Consider the following 18458-nt stretch of genomic DNA (forward strand, 5'->3'; position numbering starts at 1 on the left):
CTAAGTTATAATGTTATGTGTATCACAGTTCTCCAGCTGAAGACTTCTCATCACTGAGTGTCACCATGGTGATTACTTCTGTCTCTGGACTTTACACTCTGAAACCTTTCTGACTGAAATCAGCCCGGCTACAGGAAAGTCTCACTGTGGAATCGTTCAGTCCACCAATGAAAATGTCTTTATTTTACTTCCTGTTTGAGGCGGGACTTCAGACACTGACAGACACATGACGCGCACTCCGCCGTTTGATTCGTGCTCGTCTGGGGCGGGGCTTTGATTGACAGCTGCATAGAGGAGCCAATAGGAGCCAGAGGTAGAGCGCCACACACGCCCAACAGGAAGAGAGCTTCACCCAAAACGTGGACCAACTCCCGTGGGTGAAGGTGGTCTCCAACACAGCTGACTCATAACTGCACAGAGACAAGAGACAAGAGAAGAGAGACAAGAGAGGGAGAAGAGACAAGAGAACAGGGGCAAGAGAGAGAGAAGAGACAAGAGAGGGGGGAGACAAGAACAGAGACAAGAACAGAGACGAGAACATAGACAAGAGAGGCAGAAGAGATGAGAATAGAGGCAAGAGAGAGAGAAGAGACAAGAGAACATAGATAAGAGAGGAAGAAGAGACGAGAGAAAGAAAAGAGACAAGAGAAGAGAATGGAGGCAAGAGAGAGAGAGACAAGAGAGAGAGAAAAGAGTCAAGTGAGAGAAGAAACATGAGAAGAGACAAGAAAAAGAGTCGAGGGAGAAGAGAGACAAGATAGAGAAGAAATGAGAGAGAGAAAACAGATGAGAGGAGAAAGAATGAGATTAATATAATCTAAACATCTAAGGACTTAAAAACACAGAGGTCTGCAACACGGCCGACTCATAACTGCATAGAGACAAGAGACTAGAGAGAAGACAGAGGAAAAGCAATAGGACATACAACACACAGGAGCTAAATGAAAAGATAAATCCCTTTGAGAGCTCTGACCCCCCCCCCCCCCCCCCCCACACACACACACACACATATATATATATATATATACATATACAGTTAAAATCAGAAGTTTACATACACTATATAAATATACACATACACTTTTTTCTCACTGTCTTACATGAAATCAGACTAATCTTTTCCTGTTTTAGGTCAATTAGGATTACCAAAATTATTTCTGTTTGCTATATGCCAGACTAATGACAGAAGGATTTTTAGATAGTTTTTCATTACTTTCTTCAAAATCAGATGTATACATAGATTTTATTAGTATTTGGTACCATTGGCTTTAATCTGTTTGACTTTAGTCAAATGTTTTTGGATTTCTTTCCACAAGCTTCTCACAGTAGTTGGCAGGAATTTTGGCACATTCTTTCCGACAGAAATGGAGGAACCTTGCTCGCACATGCCTTTTCAGGTTTGCCCATCAAATTTTCAATAGGATTGAGATCAGGGCCGAAACATTGACTTTGTTATCCTAAAGCCACTTTATAACCAGTTTGGCAGTATCCTTCAGGTCATTGTCTATTTGGAAGACCCATTTGCGCCCAAACTTTAACTTTCTGACTGATGTCTTGAGATGTTGCTTCAGTATTTCTACATATTGTTCTTTCCTCATGCACCAGTCTCTAATGCAGCAAAACAAACCCACAACATGATGCTGCTACCCCCATATTTCACAGTTGGGATGGTGATCTCAGACTACCAGGCTTCCGTCTTTTTCCTCTAAATGTAACAATGCTCATTATGGCCAAACAGTTTATTTTAGTTTCATCAGACCACAGGACATGTCTCCAAACATTAAGGTCTTTGTCCCTGTGTGCATTTGCAAACTGTAACCTTTTTTTTTTAATTAATTTTTTTTTTTTTTTTTTTTTTTGTAATGGCTTCTTCCTGGCAGTGTCCTTTCAGCCCATGTCAGTATACTACTTGTTTCACTGTGGATACTGACACACTGTTACCAGCTTCAGCAGCATCTTCACAAGGTCTTTTGCTTTTATTCTTGGGCTGGTATGTACATTTCAGGCCAAAGCACTTTCATCTCTGGGACACAGAACACATCTCCCTCCTGACTGGTATGATGTCTAGACATTCTCATGGTGTTTATACTTGTGTATAATAGTTTGAACAGATGAACATGGTACCTTCAAGCATCTGAAAATTGCACCCAAGGATGAATCTGATTTGTGCAAGTCCACAATTTTCTTCCTGATATTTTGGCTGATTTCTTTTGACCTTCCCATGAAGTTACATAAAAAAGCAGTGTGTTTCAGGTGTGTCTTCAAATACATAGGAGTGTCTCTAATTAACTCAAATGTTGTTAAATTTATCAAAAGCTTCCAAAGACATGACATCATCATCTGGATTTTCCCAAGTTCTTTAAAGACAGTAATCTTTTTCATGTCAGACAGTGAGGAAAAAAAGCATATCTATCTTTTTATATAGTTTATGTAAACTTCTGTTTGGCCATAATGAACATCGTTACATTTGGAGGAAAAGGGAGAAGCTTGTCAGCCTAAGAACACCATCCCAACTGTGAAATATGGGGATGGCAGCATCATGCTGTGACAATTTTTTTTACTGCAGGAGAGACTGGTGCACTTCACAAAATAGACAGAGTCATGAGGAAATAATATTATGTAGAAATACTGAAGCAACATGTCAAGACATCAGTCAGAAAGTTAAAGTTTGGGTGCAAATGGGTCTTCCAAATAGACAATGACCCAAAGCATACTGTCAAAATGGTTACAAAGTGGCTTAAGGATAACAAAGTCAATGTTTTGGAGTGGTCATCGCAAAGTCCTCATTTCAATTCTATTGAAAATTTATGGGCAGACCTGAAAAGGCTCCCTACAAACTTGGCTTAGTTCCACCAGGTCTGTCAGGAGGAATGTTCCAAAATTCCTGCCAACTATTGGGAGAAGCTAGTGGAAGGATATACAAAAACATTTAACCAAAGTCATACAGTTTAAAGGCAATGTTACCAAATACTAATGAAATGTATGTAAACATCTGACTTTGAAGAAAGTAAAGAAATACTGGTCAGACATTATATCAGATAAATATAAGGCAGTGTCCACTAGTAATCTGGCCAGAACTGAAGAAGCGTCTTGGATGAGCAGCGAAACGTCTTCACTTTTCACTCTGTTTTGTCATTTTGTCCAGTTGACAGATTTTTATTTTTCTTTTGTTATAGATCAGACCTAGATGACTGAGGGATTACACAGATAAAAATGTCTAAAACAATCATTCTCTCATTACTCTGACATTTTGCAAATAGAAATAATTTCGGTAATCCTAATTGACTTAAAACAGGAAAAGATTTCATGTAAGACAGTGAGAAAAAAAAAGCATCTGTCTTTTTATATAGTGCATGTACACTTCTTATTTAAACTAATTTTACATATATAAATCAGGGGTTCTGACCTGAACCAGTTGGTGAGGGTCATCATGACGTAGAGCGATGCAAGGAAGAATCCAAAATGAAAGAAAGCATAACTGTACGTCACTCTGCGCGTTTCATTTTGAAGCACCCGCTGCACAGCCCGAGTCTGCTCCTCAAACATCACCTCCTCCTCCGCTGAAACAACAGAGAATCACGGAAATGCCACACACATGAGTAAACCAGAGTCTGCTCCTCAAACATAACCTCTTCCTCCACTGAAACATCACAGCAACATGTAAAGTCATGCATAATACCACAGAAATATGACAGGAACTTAAACATAACAAGAGTCTCCTCCTTGAACATCACCTCCTCCTCAACTGAAACAAGAAACACAGAAATGTCACAAACATGCAAACAGCACAAATTAACACATAGTAACATTATACATGCACAATCACAGACAGAAACATGTATGTAAACATGTGACAGACTCTCCTCAAACATGACCTCATCGTCCGCTGAAACACAGAACACACGCACATGTAAACAAACTGAAACATCACACACAAACATCTAAGCAGGACCAAACCTCAACCTCCTTCTGCTCCTCTTCAGCAAACCACAGCTCACCTCAACCACACCTCTAATTACCCAGAAGCCCTTTTTATACAAGCCTATCCTGACAACACATCTGTCTCCGCTCTCTTTCAGCCCAAAGACCTCACCATCTACAGAGAGGGGGGGTTCTGAACCAACCGCCAGAGACAGAGCCCCGTTCCTGAGTGTCTACCCAGCTCCACATCTATTCATATCATCAATATCGTACACCATTGTTGTGGCGTGGTCCTTGCTAGTGAAAGATGTGGTTCTTCCACTTATCCGGCACACCACCACACACGTGTCCTCCTGACACACCACATGCATGATAACATCACATGTGTTAACCAGGCTCCTCCTCCACCACAACATAGTTAAAGTTCAGATCTGGGTTATAATAGGTTAAGGTTTCGATTAAGGTTAGGGTTTGTTTAAGGTTATGGTTGGATTAAGGTTAGGATCAGTCTCCAGGAAATGAATGGAAATCAATGGAATGTCCCCAACAAGCAAGGAAATCCAACATGTTCGTGTGTGTGTTAGCTAGTCCCACCTTCGTCCTGCGGGGGACAGCAGAAGCAGCAGGACGCCTTCTGAAACTCATAACGATAAACTTTGATCATCCAAAAAGGACCAAACATCTCAGCCAGATACGACGCTTCATTACTGTAGAAAGAGAGGAGAGAGAAGGTTAGAGAGGCCAAAATGGACCAAATATCTCCACCAGATATGACGCTTTGTTTCTGAAAAAGAGAGAGAAGGTTTGAGTATGTTAGAGAGGCCAAAATGGACCAAACATTTTGGCCAGATATGAAGCTTTGTCACTGTAAAAGAGGGAAGAGAGGAGAGGGTTAGAGGAGAGGAGGAGAGAGAAGAGAGAGAAAGGGGGAGAAAAAAGGAGAGGAGACAGACTAGAGAGCGAAAGAGAGGGAAGAGCCAAATACAACGCTTTGTTACTAAAAAAGAGGCAAGAAACAATAAGAGACAATTGGAGAGAAGAGAAGGGAAAGAGAGAGACAAATGTTTCATTACTGAAAAAGAGAGAGAGACGAAAGGTTCAGAGAAGGAAAGCTCAGGAAGAGAGAAAGAAGGGGGAGGGGAGAGGCATATATGTATAACAGTAGCAAGCAAAGAGGGCAGCAGCGGTACATGGTGCAGGGTTAGGGGTTTGGAGGTAGGAGTTAGGAGATAGGAAATAATAGGTAGGACATAGGGGTTAGGAGATGGGACGTGTTAGGAGTTAGGAGACGCAGCAGTACATGATGGTGAGGGGTTAGGGGTTTGGAGTTAGGAGGTAGGACGTACCAGGCAAAGAGGACGCAGCAATACATGATGGCGGCTCCGATGATGGCGACAACGTTCCCTTCACTTTTGATCCCGTTTTGTCCCAAAGATGGAAAACACGCAGTCGAGTTCACACCCTGAACCAGAACTGACACAGAAGTGCATAAATATTACATTATTATTATTATTACTAGTAGTAGTAGTAGTAGTAGTAGTAGTAGTAGTAGTATTACTTTTTTTTTAAATTTTTTTATTCCCTTTACTTCAGGAGACCTTGGCAATTCCAGGGCTAAAATTATCCAAATGATTCTAATGAAGGTGTATGGAGTTTAAACACATAGTAGAGCACTTCCTGTATTACCACATAACATCAAAAGGTGGAGTGTTTTCAGTTTGAGAGAAGAACTCTGCCTAAATATGCAGGATTTGTGTTAAACATGTGTAAATAAAACAAAACACAACTCCAGGTATATTTGAGATGGTGAAACATAATAACATAGATCAGAAATGTGCATAATATGGGCCATTTAAAAGTAAAAGTATGATGTGTCTCTGCAGTAGTGTGCAGTTTTTGTAGTATAGTAGTATTTGTAGTATTTGTGTAGTGGACCAGCTCTATCCTCTCCATCAGGTGCTCGAGAGCTCATGGGAGTTTGCCCAACCATTCCACATGTGCTTTGTGCATCTGAAGAAGGCATTCGACCATGTCCCTTGTGGTCTCTTGTGGGGGGTGCTTGGGGAAATGCCAGAGCAGGAGCTGTGTTTGCATTGCCGGCTGTAACTCAGACTTGTTTTTATGGACAGAATTTATAGGCGCAGACAGGGGCCAGAGGAGGTCTTGTTTGGGGACCACAGGATCTCTTCTCTAGTGTTTGCAGATGATGTTTTCCTCATTGCTTCATCAAACCAGGACCTGCAATGTGCACTGGGACGGTTCACAGCCGAGTAAAGCTGGGATGAGAATCAGCTCCTCCAAATCCATCGTTCTCGACCAAAAAAAAGGTGGCTTGCCCTTTTCGGTTGGTTGAAAAGTCCCTGCCTTACGTAAAGGAATTCAAGTATCTTGGGGTCATATTCACAAATGACGGAAGGATGGAGTGTGAGATTGACAAGCCGTTAATCTATGTTCCTACTCTCACCTATGGTCATGAGCTTTGGGTAAGGACTGAAAGGAGAAGATCACGGATACAAGCGGTGGAAATGACTTTCTTCTGCAGACTGACTGGGCGCTCCCTTAGAGATAGGGTGTGGAGCTCAGTCACATGGGAGGAGCTCGGAGTAGAGTCGCCACTCCTCCATCTTGAGAGGAGACAGCTGAGGTGGTCATCTGTTCAGGATGCCTCCTGGACGCCTCCCTAGGGAATGTGTTCTGGGCTTGTCCCACCGGGAGGGGGCCCCGGGGAAGACCCAGGACACACTGGAGGGACTATATCTCTCGGCTGGTCTGGGAACGCCTTGAGGTCCCACCGGAAGAGCTGGAAGATGTGTCTGGGGTGAGGGAAGTCTGGGAGTCCCTGCTTAGACTGCTGCCCCGCGACCCGGCCCCGGATAAGTGGAAGACAATGGTTGGATTGATGTAGTATTTGTAGATAGATAGATAGATAGATAGATAGATAGATAGATAGATAGATAGATAGATAGATAGATAGATAGATAGATAGATAGATAGATAGATAGATAGATAGATAGATAGATAGATAGATAGATAGATAGATAGATAGGCCTTTATTGTCCCCAAGGGTAAATTTGTTTTCACACACTCTGTCAGTACAGTAAAGATTACAGACATTAAACACACACCAGACAAGACAGCACACAATGGGAATGTTACAGTTTACAGACTGTTCAAGGCAGCAATGGCAGAAGGGACAAAACCACTACAGTGGTACTACAGTAGTATGTGTAGTATTTGTGGTACAGTGGTATTTGTAGTGCAGTAGTGTTTGTAGTGCAATAGTATTTGTAAAAGCCAAAGTTAAATCTTTTAACTGGACAAAAAGTTCACTCCTACAACTTTTTGTCCACTTGACAAATTTAACTTTGGCTTTTACAATGGATCAGACCTGGAGGACTGAGAGGTTACACAGTCAACAGTATTTGTAGCAAAGTAGTATTTGTAGTATTAGTAGTACAGTAGTATTTGTAGTATCTGCAGTATTTGTAGTACTTGTAGTACAGTAGTATTTGTAGTATTTGTTGTATTTGTGGTACCTGTAGTATTTGCAATATTTGTAGTAAAGTAGTATTTATAGTACTAGTAGTACTTGTAGTGCAGTAGTATTTGTAGTGCAATAATATTTGTAGTAAAGTAGTATCTGTAGTATTATTAGCACAGTGGTATTTGCAGTATCTGCAGTATTTGTAGTATTTATAGTACAGTAGTATTTTTATAATTTGCAGTACTGTAGTATTTGTAGTATTCATAGTACAGAAGTATTTGTGGTACAGCAGTATAAGTAGTACTGTATTATTTGTTGTGAAGTAGTATTTGTAGCATTTGTAATATTTACAGTACATGTAGTTGTGGTAGTAGTAGTATTTGCAGTACCTCTCTCGGGGGGTCTGGAGCTCAGGGCGGAGAAGGTGAGGTACATGACGTAACAGCTGATGATGGAGGCCTGTAGTAGCCCAGAGCGCGGCTGCTCTGAAAATATAACACATCATACTGTTACATACTGAATATAATTATACCATAGAACAACAACAGCATTATCAGATACGTACAGTTGAAGCCAAAAGTTTATATACACTATATAAAAAGACACATATGCTTTTTTTTTCTCACTGACTGGCATGAAATCAGACTAAACTTTTCCTGTTTTAGGTCAATTACCAAAATGATTTCTATGTTGCTGTCAGAATAATGAGAAACTGTTTTTTTTATACAACCTTTCATAACTTTCTTCAAAGTCAGAAGTTTACATACAGTAAGATTACTATGTATTTAAATAGTTTGGGAAAACCCAGATGATGATGTCATGTCATGAGTTAATTAGAGACACACCTGTGGGTGTATCTGAAGTCACACCTGAAACACACTGCTTCTTTGTGTAACATCATGAGAAAGTAAAATAAAACCTGCCAAGATATCACGAAGAAAACTATGGACTTGTACAAGTCTGTTTCATCCTTGGGCACAATTTCCAGATGTCTGAAGGTGCCATGTTCATCTGTTCCAACAATTATACACAAGTATAAACACCGTGGGAATGTCCAGCCATCATATTGAGATGTGCTCTGTGTCCCAGAGATGAAAGTGCTTTAGTCTGAAATATGGTCATCAGCACAAGAACAAAAACAAAAGACCTTGTGAAGATGCTGCTGAAGCTGGTAACAGTGTGTCAATATCCACAGTGAAACGAGTAGTGTACCAGCATGGGCTGAAAGGACACTGTCAGGAAGAAGCCATAACTCCAAAAGAAACATAAAAACGAACAAAGAGACATAAGACATAAGACATTGTTTCTCCAAACATAACATTCCTTATGTTTGGAGAAAAAAGTGGGAAACTTGTAGGTCTAAGAACACCATCCCAACTGTGAAATACAGGGGTGGTAGCATCATGTTGTGAGGTTGTTTTGCTGCAGGAGGGACTGGTGCACTTCACAAAATAGAGGCATCATGAGGAAAGAACACTATGTAGAAATACTGAAGCAACATCTCAAGACATCAGCCAAGAAGTTAAAGCTTGGGCACAAATGAGTCTTCCAAATGGGCAATGGCCTGCCAAACTGGTTACAAAGTGGCTTAAGGATAACAAAGTAAATGTTTTGGAGTGGCCATCACAAAGTCCTGATCTCGATCTTATTGAATGGGTAGACCTGAAAAGGAGCAAGGCAGCCTACGAACTTGGCTCAGTTACACTAGTTCTGTCAGGAGGAATGGGCCAAAATTCCTGCCAACTATTGTGAGAAGCTTGTGGAAGGAAATCCAAAATGTTTGACCCAAGTCATACAGTTTAAAGCCAATGGTACAAAATACTAATGAAATGTATGTAAATGTCTGACTTTGAAGAAATGAAAAATTGTCTAAAAAATCATTCTCTCATTATTCTGGCATTAACAAATTTAAATAATTTTGATAATCCTAATTGACCTAAAACAGGAAATGTTTAGTCTGATTTCATGTCAGTCAGTGAGAAATTAAAGCATTTGCGTCTTTTTATATCCTGTACGTAAACATCTGGTTTCAACTGTATAAAGTGTGTAACCCTAACACATCATACTGTTACAGACTGAATGTAATTACACCATAGAACAGTAACAGTATCAGACATATAAAGTGTGTTACCCTAACCCAGGGACCAGTGACCCCTGGCCCTGCGTGATGTCACTGCAAATCTAAAATGTGAGCAGTGACCCAGAGCACGGCTGAAAATACAGGACACATATTATAATAATGCAATAATAATATCACAGTGTAATTATAACCGTACTGAATATAGTAACAGACGTATCAGATTAAGTCTGAGAGGGAGCAGTGATGCCGAGCGCAGCTGCTCTAGAACACACAAATATACATTGGTATATTTGGTGATTACAGTGATACTGTATTTTACTCTATTTTAGTATATTTTTCTTAAAATACACATTGTGAAACTTTCTAGTTTTTATCTGTCCCCATTTGTATTAAATATGATTGGCCTGTAGAATGTTGTGATGTCATCTGAAACAGAGCAATTTTACTTAAATTGGTTTCAGCTGACAGAAACATTTAACTGTTTCTGGGGTAATGTTTTTGTTTCTGAAAATAAAGTCAAACTAACAACTAGCGTGACTGACGTAAATCAAATGCAGATGCCTAAAATCAGGGACTGGCACGCTCAGCTTTAGCGTGTGTGTTAAGACTTAGCCCTGCGCTAACGTGTCACGTATCAGACAGGTTCAGACTCGCTTTAAAGATTATCTTCAGCTCTCTTTGTACAACAACTAGAACTACAAGAACAACTACTACTGCAAGAGCTCCTGCAGCTACAAGTACTGCTAGTACGACTACTATTGCTGCAACTACAAATACTACTACTACAACTCACAAGTAACACTACTACTACTACTATTACTACTACTACTACTACTCCTACTACTACTGCAACAGCTCCTGCAAATACAAGTATTACTGCTACTACTATTAAATGCAAAGATGACGGACAGGATTCAGCTACAGAGGAGACGAGTAGAAAGTCAGAGTATTACATGTTTGGCTTTTATTTTGTTTTGTTTTTCTTGGAGCTCTATGGTTGAGTGTTGTAGGTGCATGACATGTGCAAATGCTCACTGTCTTTGACGCAGGGTGTGACTGAAACCAGTCCCATGACGGCGCACAGGCCCAGGTGGCACCACAGAAGGGCACGGTTGGACTGGCACAAGTTTGGGTGAGTGTAAAACTTTAACATGAACAAGAATGCCAACGTTGCCAGTGAATAGAAAAGCAGCGTTGCACAGGTCACCGCCAGGTACCAGCGTGGGCGCTCCGAAGCACCTGTCAGCCTGAGAATGTCAACAAGATAAACAACAACACACTGTCAGTCTAAGGTGTAAAGAAGGGGAAAAAACATCCTTGTAAACTGTGAATAAACATCTGAAAAAACATGTGAATAAACATGCCACACTCAGCCTGAGTGGTTACAGAGATATAAGCAAGTTACAGCGGTCAGTTTGAGGGGCATAAGAAAAAAACTGTAAAAACACCAGTGTACAAATGTGAATATTAACATGTGAAACATCGTACACTGCTCCACTGCTCCAGCATGACAATGTAAACAAGAGTAAAACAAGGAATAAAGGAACCCGAGCCACTCTGAGGGACCTGAGCTGCTGTGAGGGACATGAGGAGATGTGAGGAGATGTGAGAAGATGTGAGGAGATGTGAGGAGATGTGAGAAGATGTGAGGAGATGTGAGGAGATGTGAGAAGATGTGAGGAGATGTGAGAAGATGTGAGGAGATGTGAGGAGATGTGAGAAGATGTGAGGAGATGTGAGGAGATGTGAGGAGATGTGAGGAGATGTGAGGAGATGTGAGTGTTGAATTTAATGCATGTGTTTGACCAGAGAGAGAAAATTCATTCTACAAGAGCAGGTGGCGCAAGTGGCTTTAGTCCTAAAGCAACAGGAGAACTTCTTGTCACATCAAACTGAAATTAAAATAAATGGAACATTTAAAAAAAAATAATAACAGCTGCATGTTGTATGTTATTATAATGTTACACATTCAAAGTAATGTAATTTTTTTTTTTAAATAATAAATTAGCAAAAATGTGAAAAAGTCACATAAACCAAAAGTAGAAGAAACTCTCTGTCATTATTGGTATTTATTTTTTTTAAATAAAATCATATTTGAGTCTTAGAAATGCCTCTGTTTGGCCCAAATGTCCGTTTGCGACACAAACCATTATGGTCGGGTTTGTGGTTACAGTAACAGTGATAACAGATATAAACCCAAATGAGCTATTACTATTGGCCTTATTAACACCTCATTGATAAACCCTTTATATTTGTGTTGGTAACCATAGTAGTAGTCAGGTCAGGGGTTAACCATGGTAACAGACATGAACAGTGTGAGTTTCTGACCAGTTTTTGTTCCACTGATGAGCGAACGCCGTGATAAGGACAAGCTGGATCAGGATGAAGGCAAAACCGCCCATGACGCCCACATAATGCCATACTGGAAGAAATGAAATAAATTAATTAATGTGTACAGTAATAATATGATCTCCACATGTCACGCTAAAAATAAAATAAATTCTATGCCACACTGGAAACCATAGGAAAAATAAATGCAATGAATAAATACATACAATAATAATATGTCTAAAATTGTCTAAAATTGTCCACCATAGTTTAAAATAACCTGGACAATGGAGCTCAACAGTGACTGCCCACCCCCAGGTTCCAAAAGTAAATATTTTATAAATTTTTCCCACCGACCAAAAAAAAAAGATATTACAAGTTTGAAAGCTCTGTGGTAACTAATGACCACAAGATGTAGCATTTTATATAAACTCTGTTTCTGAAAATTTGGAAAAAAATGAAAGAAAAATGTACTTCCAGAAATGGAGCGGGTGGTCACTGTTGAGCTCCATATATTGGCATAACAAAATTAGACTTTGTTGCTCATTGTATTATCATAAACATATAAAAGAGACTACATTGGTAAAAATGAATGGCTTTAAGATTAAGCCAAGGGACAAGGAGATGAAGAGAGAGTAGATGAGGAGATGAAGAGAGAAAAGATAAGACAACAAGGAGAGAGGAGACAAGGAGAAAAAGAGAGGGGAGATGAGAAGGGCAAATAAATAACATCTAAGCCATATCTCCCTGAGGTTTAACATAGGCAGAAAAGAACAGTGGTTATTGTTGATGATGTCTCCAGGATTCATCAGTATATGGGTCTAAACCTCTCAAACCTGTGTATTTTATTTGTCAAAAACATGTCATTAGCGCATCTCTCTAAACAGCTTATGAGGAATGGTTCCTTCAGTTCAGGAAAATCTCTAAAATCAGAAACTGTGTCACAAAATGAATTAGAACGTGCTATTTGGGCCCTTGCATCTTCACGTTTAAATTATTGTTTGTTTTTCTGTTTAAACAGCGAGTAGCTGCCTCTGCACACTAACCTAACCCTCTGCACACTGCACTAACCCTCTGCACACTGCACTAACCCTCTGCACACTGCACTAACCCTCTGCACACTAACCTAACCCTCTGCACACTGCACTAACCCTCTATGCACACTAACCTAACCCTCTGCACACTAACCTATTCCTCTGCACCCACCCTCTGCACACTGCACTAACCCTCTGCACACTAACCTAACCCTCTGCACACTGCACTAACCCTCTGCACACTAACCTAACCCTCTGCACACTGCACTAACCCTCTGCACACTAACCTAACCTTCTGCACACTAATCTAACCCTCTGCACACTGCACTAACCCTCTGCACACTACATTAACCCTCTGTACACTAACCTAACCTTCTGCACACTAATCTCACCCTCTGCACCCTAATCTAACCCTCTGCACACTAACCTAACCTTCTGCACACTAACCTAACCTTCTGCACACTAATCTCACCCTCTGCACCCTAATCTAACCCTCTGCACACTAACCTAACCTTCTGCACACTAACCTAACCATCTGCACACTAATCTCACCCTCTGCACACTAACCTAACCCTCTGCATACCAACCTAACCTTCTGCACACTGCGCTAACTGTCTGCACACTAACCTAACCATCTGCACACTACCCTAACCCTTTGCGCACTGTCCTAACCATCTGCACTCTACCTTAACCCTTTGCACACTGCCCTAACCTTCTGCACACTGCCCCACTGCACACTGCCCTCACTCCCTGCATGATGCCCTTTTGCACACTGCCCTAACCCTCTGCACACTGCCCCTCTGCACACCGCCCTAACCCTTTGCACACCACCCTACCCCTCTGCACACCGTCCTAACTGCTGCACACTGCTCCTCTGCACACTGCCCTCTACATACTAACGTCCTGGACACCACCCTAACCCTGTGCACATTACCCCTCTGCACACCGTCTTCACCCACCACACACTGCCCTAACCCTCTGCTCTGTCCAGAGGAGACTGATCCTTAGAGTCAATATTAAATATTATATAGGGTCATAGGGTAACAGGCTGATAGAGTAACAGAGTCATATAGTTGGAGTATAACCCTAGACTGGTTCTTCCAAACTCACTAAACTCTGGTGATGCCTCAAAAATGAAATCCAAACATTATTTGGTTAAATTTGCATTACAGTCATTTAGGGGCTGTTCTCTCATATGCACGTTTGACTTTATTATATTTTATTTTGGTTTTATTTTAGTTTTCTTTTCGTAATTTGGATTTATTTGGGTTTCATTTTGTAGCTACTCACCATGGAGGAAGGACTCTGTCGGGATGAAGAAGGCTGCAGTGCACATCCCCAACAGCAGGAGAAACTTCACCAACCAGAACCTGAAACAGAGAATGCAGGTCTAATCACAACTAAACCAGGACTAAACTAAGATTAAACCAGGTCTAAACCAGGACTAAACAAGAATTAAACCAGGTCTAAACCAGGACTAAACAAGGATTAAACCAGGATTAAACCAGGAATAAAACGAGGACTAAACCAGATCGAAACCAGGACTAAACAGGACTAAACGAGGACTAAACCAGGTCTAAGGACTGACCCGTTGTGGACCAGGGCCCTGTAGTCTTGGCTGGACCTCACGTCAATGAGGAAGAGAGCCATCAGCAGGTGGAAGCAGGAAGTGCCAAAGCAGATTCTGTAAACAGCGGAGTACCCCACAAGCACCTGACAGTCCCCCGAGTTCTCCAGGCACAGCGCGTTCAGGAAGGGCACCTGGATTAAAGAGAGAGATCATCTGAGTTAAAGAGAGAGAGTCAGGGAAGGCATCTGGGTTAAAGAGAGAGGAGAGAGAGAACATCTTGGTTAAAGAAAGCGACAGGGCATCTGGGTTAGAGAGAAAGATGTGAGGAAGGGCATCTGGGTTAAAAAGAGAGGTCATCTGGGTTAAAAAGACAGAGTCGGGGACGTCATCTGGGTTAAAGGGAGAGAGTCGGCGGAAGGCATCTGGGTTAAAGAGAGAGGAGAAGGAGAAACTCTTGGCTAAAGAAAGAGAGAGGTGAGGGAGGGCATCTGGGTTACAGAGAAAGATGTGAGGAAGAGCATCTGGGTTAAAGCGAGACAGAGGGCACCTGGGTTAGAATGAGAGAGAGGTGAGGGAGGGCATCAGAGATAAAGAGAGAGAAAGAGTCATGAAGGGCATCTGGGTTAGAGAGAGAGTCAAGGAGGGGAACTGGGTTAAAGAGGGTTGTCAGATGAAATTTGAGCAACAATAATGGATGTCGTCCTAGGATGACCGCCGCATCATAAAACTGTCACTGTCTGATATGTGCCGTTTTTTCACACTGACCATGCCCAGATACAAGTGCTGCAATTACTATAGTAACTGTAGCTGCATGATCTGCAGAGGAAGCACGATTTGCAGGAACATCAGCCGTGCATGTACTTTTGTGCTTCAAAGTCCTTTATGTTTTAAACTTAAATACAAATAATCTTGCCATGCTATATTGTTCATAGTCGTAGATTATTTCAGGTGATAATCCAGTACAATTTTTTATTATAATTCTGTGGGAAGCTGAACGCATCATCACAGCAATGAGATAGAGCAAAGGAGCAGCCTGTGTCTGCACTATAGACTGTACAAAGAAACTTCACCATAGAAATTATAGAAGCAGCGCCAGTGTGGACATTATATATCTATGTCTATGTGGACCTTTTTGTATGCCTGTATGTGTGTGGTTGTATGTGTGTAGTCTGTGTGTATGTGTTGTATTACAAGTTACTCACATTGTTTCGTACTCTCTCGGTCACAGTTCTCGACAGCATTAGACATGACGCCGTGCAGCTGAGTACATGGAACAGTGTATACATGACCCGAGTGGACGTGGACATTTTCACAGATGGACAAAAGGGGCAGCAGAGAGAGCAGGGGGCGGGGCCACAGCAACAGCATACCTGGAATCACACAGAGGTCACACAGAGTTCACACAGAGGTCACACCTGGGGTCAAAAAAGAATGGTACATTTAGGCCAGAGACTGTTTAAAGTGAGTGTGACATCACCCACTGCGTTCGGCTCTAAATGCAGTTATGATGGCAAATCCCAAAATCTTTCTAATGAAAGCAAGAGACTTTATTTTGCTTCTAAAATGGTCATAATGATTATTATCACTTGTCTCATACCTGTCTCACACCTGTCTCACCCCTGCACTTGTCTCACTGCTGCACCTGTCTCACCCATGCACCTGTCTCACACCTGTCTCAGTCTTTCGTCATTGTCGTTATGGCAACACGTGCTCCATAATCTCATCTAATCATTTTCCCATCTGACAAATATAGTCCATTAATCTGCCCTGACCCACATCTCAGACAGTACAGAACCCTCACCGTAAAGCTGGCCTGAACCAGGACTAAACCAGGACTAAACCAGATCTGAACTGTGAATATGGCAGATGGAGAAGTGTTTTGCCCAAGGACACAATGGCAGAAAGGACTTAATGTCCCTGTAAATGTGTGCACATGCTCCATTCTTCAGAGTTAAACATGGAGTAGTGGATCAAACCTGGTCCTGGTCTGGACCAGACCTCATCCTGGTCCTGGTTTTAGACCCTGTCCTGGTCCTTGGTCTGGACATGTGAGGCTGGGGTCTGGAACGAGTCCAGTCTGTGGTTTGATCCCATCACTTCTTCTATTCTGCCATTGTGTCCTTGGGTCAGACCCACCTCACCTAAGTGTGTCTGTCTCTGCAGCGTGGAGACTCCCCAGTGTGAGTCAGAGCCAAAATAGCATCAAATTTAGTTCTGCACATGCTCAGAAGAAACTTTATGAAATCTTTACAAACTCTATTTCACTTAAACAAACTGAGGTTTAACTGTCAGAAACACTGAACTGTTTCTGGAGTAAAATTCGTGACTCACACTGGGGAATGACCCTTGACCTCCTGTGTAGTCAGAGAGACTGACTCCTAACCCCTGTGGTCGTACCTGGTGGGAGATCCCGTTGAGCAGGTGGTTGCAGGCTCCTCCCTTCGAGGACATGTTACAGTCTGAGACCAGAGCCCCACTGCGTACCATCACCGAAGTACAAGTACTACTACGACAGTACTACTACTGAAGTACTAAGAGTACTGCTACTGCAGTACTGTGAAGTACTACTTCCTCAGTACTACTACTGAAGTACTGTGAAGTACAGAGCATAGTAGGCTTGCTGCTACTGCATAATGTCCTCTGTAGTACTCTCACAGTAGTAATACCTCATAGTCAACATATCCTTCACAGAGGAGTAAATAAAAGTTCAGGCCTCATCTCCATCCAACAGCAGGAGCTTTGAGCACCTCCCCTCCCCCTCCTCTCATTCTCCTTCTGCTCTCCTCCTCCTTTCCTCCTCCTGTCCTATTTCTCTCTTCCTTCTCTCTTCCTCCTCTCCTCTTTCTCTCTTCCTCCTCCTGTCCTCCTCCACCTCCTCCTCACAGAGCTTCTGTTCTTCTTTCACAGATGAACATGTCTCTCTCAGTTCCTTGGTTCTTCTCCGAGTCTCAAAGAAAAAAAAGACAAAAACTAAACTCCAAAGGTCCAGAAGACTTGTCTACTCCAACAGTAGTCCAACAGTGCTCCAAAATATTCCAACAGTACTCCAAAAAATATTCCAACAGTACTCCAGACCGCACAGTACTTCAGTATTTCAGTACTTCAGTACTCTGCAATAATGCTGTCCTGTGTAATACTGACCAGACTGGGTTGCCCCTCCCCCTGAGGCTTTAAATCTAGATTAGGCCAATCACCATCTGCCCCCCTCTTCCCTCTCTTTCCTCCCTCTCCCTCTTTCTCACTTTCATTCCTCTCTATCTCTGTCCTCACCTTTTCCCTCTCTCTGTCTCTCTCTCTTCCCTCTTTCTCTTTGACCTCCCCCTCCTCCCTCTCTCTGCCTCTCCTCTGTTTCTGCCCCCCTCCCTGTCTCTCTGTATTTTTTGTCATTAGATTGTATTTTCATGAGATTGTCACAGGGACACAGGAGGATGGGAAGACATCTGACACACAGGAATACAGGGGATGGGAGGGCATCTGACACACAGGGATACAGGGGGATGGGAGGGCATCCGGCACAGAGGATGAAAGGGGCATTATAGCTGTTGTTTTACTGTTTTGTGAATGAGAAGTGGAAATCAATGGAGCCCCAGATTAAACCAGATTACCTCCTAATCCCTGACCTGTAACAGGTCTGTGCAGGTCTGAACCAGGGTTAAAACAGGTCTGAACCAGGACTGAACTAGGTCTAAACCAGGACTAAAGCAGGTCCAAACCAGGACTAAACCAGGACTGAACCAGAACCACAGTAGTCTGTTGTTTTTGTCCTGTGGATGTGACTAATGAGAGGCCCCAGGAATGTCCCTTGTTACACAACTCACACATGCACACAGACAAACAGACACACATTCACACACACATACACAAGCATGCACGCTCAGCTCAGGGGGACCTCTGGTTTAGGGGTAGTGTCACACATTTGGACCATATCCTGTACAATCTCTGAACATATCAGTCCTGCTAGCCACCTCGCTCCAAACACAAAGTGAGCATTGACTCCAAATCACGTTCTGTTGAAAAACCATGCCCTCTCTCTGTAACTGC

At 42.1% G+C, this 18458-nt stretch overlaps 1 protein-coding gene across 1 annotated transcript; it reads right to left on the minus strand.

Moving 5' to 3' along the window:
• Window positions 1-162: 162 nt before the first annotated feature.
• Window positions 163-16927, minus strand: serinc4 (serine incorporator 4). The gene is made up of 11 exons (XM_033991844.2): window positions 16815-16927; window positions 15620-15787; window positions 14436-14608; window positions 14138-14217; window positions 11814-11907; window positions 10521-10732; window positions 7795-7890; window positions 5268-5394; window positions 4516-4628; window positions 3407-3560; window positions 163-410 (listed from the first exon to the last, which is right to left on the minus strand). The coding sequence occupies exons 1-11, from the start codon at window positions 16902-16904 to the stop codon at window positions 209-211; spliced, it is 1509 nt and encodes a 502-aa protein (XP_033847735.1). The 5' UTR covers window positions 16905-16927; the 3' UTR covers window positions 163-208.
• Between the last annotated feature and the right edge of the window lie 1531 nt (window positions 16928-18458).

Source organism: Periophthalmus magnuspinnatus, chromosome 3, assembly GCF_009829125.3.
Source record: "Periophthalmus magnuspinnatus isolate fPerMag1 chromosome 3, fPerMag1.2.pri, whole genome shotgun sequence".
NCBI lineage: Eukaryota > Metazoa > Chordata > Actinopteri > Gobiiformes > Gobiidae > Periophthalmus > Periophthalmus magnuspinnatus.